The following is a 1,665-nucleotide window of genomic DNA, read 5'->3' as shown; positions in this document are numbered from 1 at the left end:
TATTAATGTAGCAGAAATGCTGCTGTTCTCTTTAAACTAAGTGTTTCCTGATGCTCACATTAAGCATAAAATAGAGCATGCATGTTTTTGGAAAGGACCAATGACATCAGACCAATAGTGTCCCTACCAAAGCTGGAATCAAACCTACGCCCTTCATCCTCCTGATGTGAGGTGGACCTCCGTGGCCTGCAGGGGTCCATCCTCTCTCCAGGTTCAGAGGATGAACTGACCAGAGCTGAGTGAGATGTTCTGGAACCTGTCCAGGCTGTAAGGTTTCCTTGGTGATGATGGTTGATCTCTGAGGCAGAACCAGAAGATCGGGATGGTTTTATTATTATTTAGAGGCGTGTAGAGGATCTATCTTATCAAAGATGGGGGGTGGGGGGGTGGGTGGGTCAGAAAGGTCTGTGCATCTGTACCTGCAGGAGACTCAGTAAAGTGGGCCATGGTTATTCACCATCACGCTGGTTCCCTGGAGACCACAGGAATGTTCACATTCCGTGAAAATCCCCCAGGACTCGAGTCTTCTGAATCTCTGCTTCCCTCCTCTTCTATTTTCGCTCATCCTTCCCTCTGTGTGTTTTATGGTGGCCTCTCGGTCCCCAGCCTTCCCTGCTCTGCTTCAGTCTCTCTGCTGGATGCTAATTTAAACTTCCTTCCTGTCAGCCTCCTCCTGCACCACTTTTTCAACTTTCCACTTTTTCTCAGGGTGGACCCGATGCCCCACGACGCCCCCAAACCACCGGGCTACACCCGCTTTGTTTGTGTGTCGGACACTCATTCGCGTACCGACGCCATCCAGATGCCCTACGGAGACGTCTTCATCCACGCAGGAGACTTCACGGAGCTGGGCCTGCCCTCTGAGGTCAAGAAGTTCAACGACTGGCTGGGTGAGTAAACGCTGCTAATGCTGTCATCTCTGAGTTTGATGCTTCTCATGGTTTGGGTTCTAAACCAGGAAGCAGCTAAAACCCTGCAGAAACACAATCATTGTCTTAATGTTGAGTTTATCAAACGGCTCACGGCATAGAAATAGAAACTACAGTTTCTCATCATCAGGTTCATATGAATTTAGCTTTTTAGTTCTGACTGATCTAGATCTATAAGGTCCACTGATCATTACAGGTAGACACGCTATAAAAAACTGAAACCTTCTTGGATCATTGACCAGAACCCTTATATATTAATATCATCAGCAGCATCTCCAACCAGAACCATGAGCTCCGCCAGGTTCCACCCCTCAGAACATCAGTACCTGAGTTCTGGTTCTGATCCAGGCATCCTGTGACATGTGTTCAGCTCCTTCTATTATTTACATTCTATAATTTGTCCTTTATTATTTTTGGGCTTTTGTCGGAAAGAAGTAATTCAGTGACTCTGAGGGTCAGAGTTTCCTGTATCAGACTGATTCACAGTTGGATCATACAAATAAAATGTTTAAATGTGGGCGTGGCTGATGTACCGGCTTGTTTAGGTCCCGGTGGGAATAGTTTGCACTAAAACGTCCGTTTTTTCCTTTGTTATTTGATCAAACTTTGCCAAGAGCTCTACTAAACTGGCATCAGAAATCTCAGCAGATGAGTCGGAATGGCAGATGGCCGCTCACACTGAGCCTGGTTCTGCTGGAGGTTTCTTCCTGTTAAAAGGGAGTTTTTCCTCTCCACT

General features: G+C 46.6%; 1 protein-coding gene across 2 annotated transcripts in view; it reads left to right on the top strand.

Moving 5' to 3' along the window:
* The window catches only part of LOC107103222 (metallophosphoesterase domain-containing protein 1-like), a 62,769-nt gene that overhangs the window by 10,616 nt on the left and 50,488 nt on the right, over positions 1–1,665 (top strand). For both annotated transcript variants that reach the window (XM_015402797.1, XM_015402796.1), the window contains exon 3: positions 709–890. In XM_015402797.1, the coding sequence (XP_015258283.1) occupies positions 709–890 (182 nt within the window). The remainder of the gene's footprint in view (positions 1–708; positions 891–1,665) is intronic.

This window comes from Cyprinodon variegatus, unplaced genomic scaffold, assembly GCF_000732505.1.
Source record: "Cyprinodon variegatus isolate N-32 unplaced genomic scaffold, C_variegatus-1.0 Scaffold1399, whole genome shotgun sequence".
Lineage (NCBI taxonomy): Eukaryota > Metazoa > Chordata > Actinopteri > Cyprinodontiformes > Cyprinodontidae > Cyprinodon > Cyprinodon variegatus.
The sequence above is the reverse complement of the archived record's forward strand: the minus strand, read 5'-3'. Positions and strand labels throughout refer to the sequence as shown.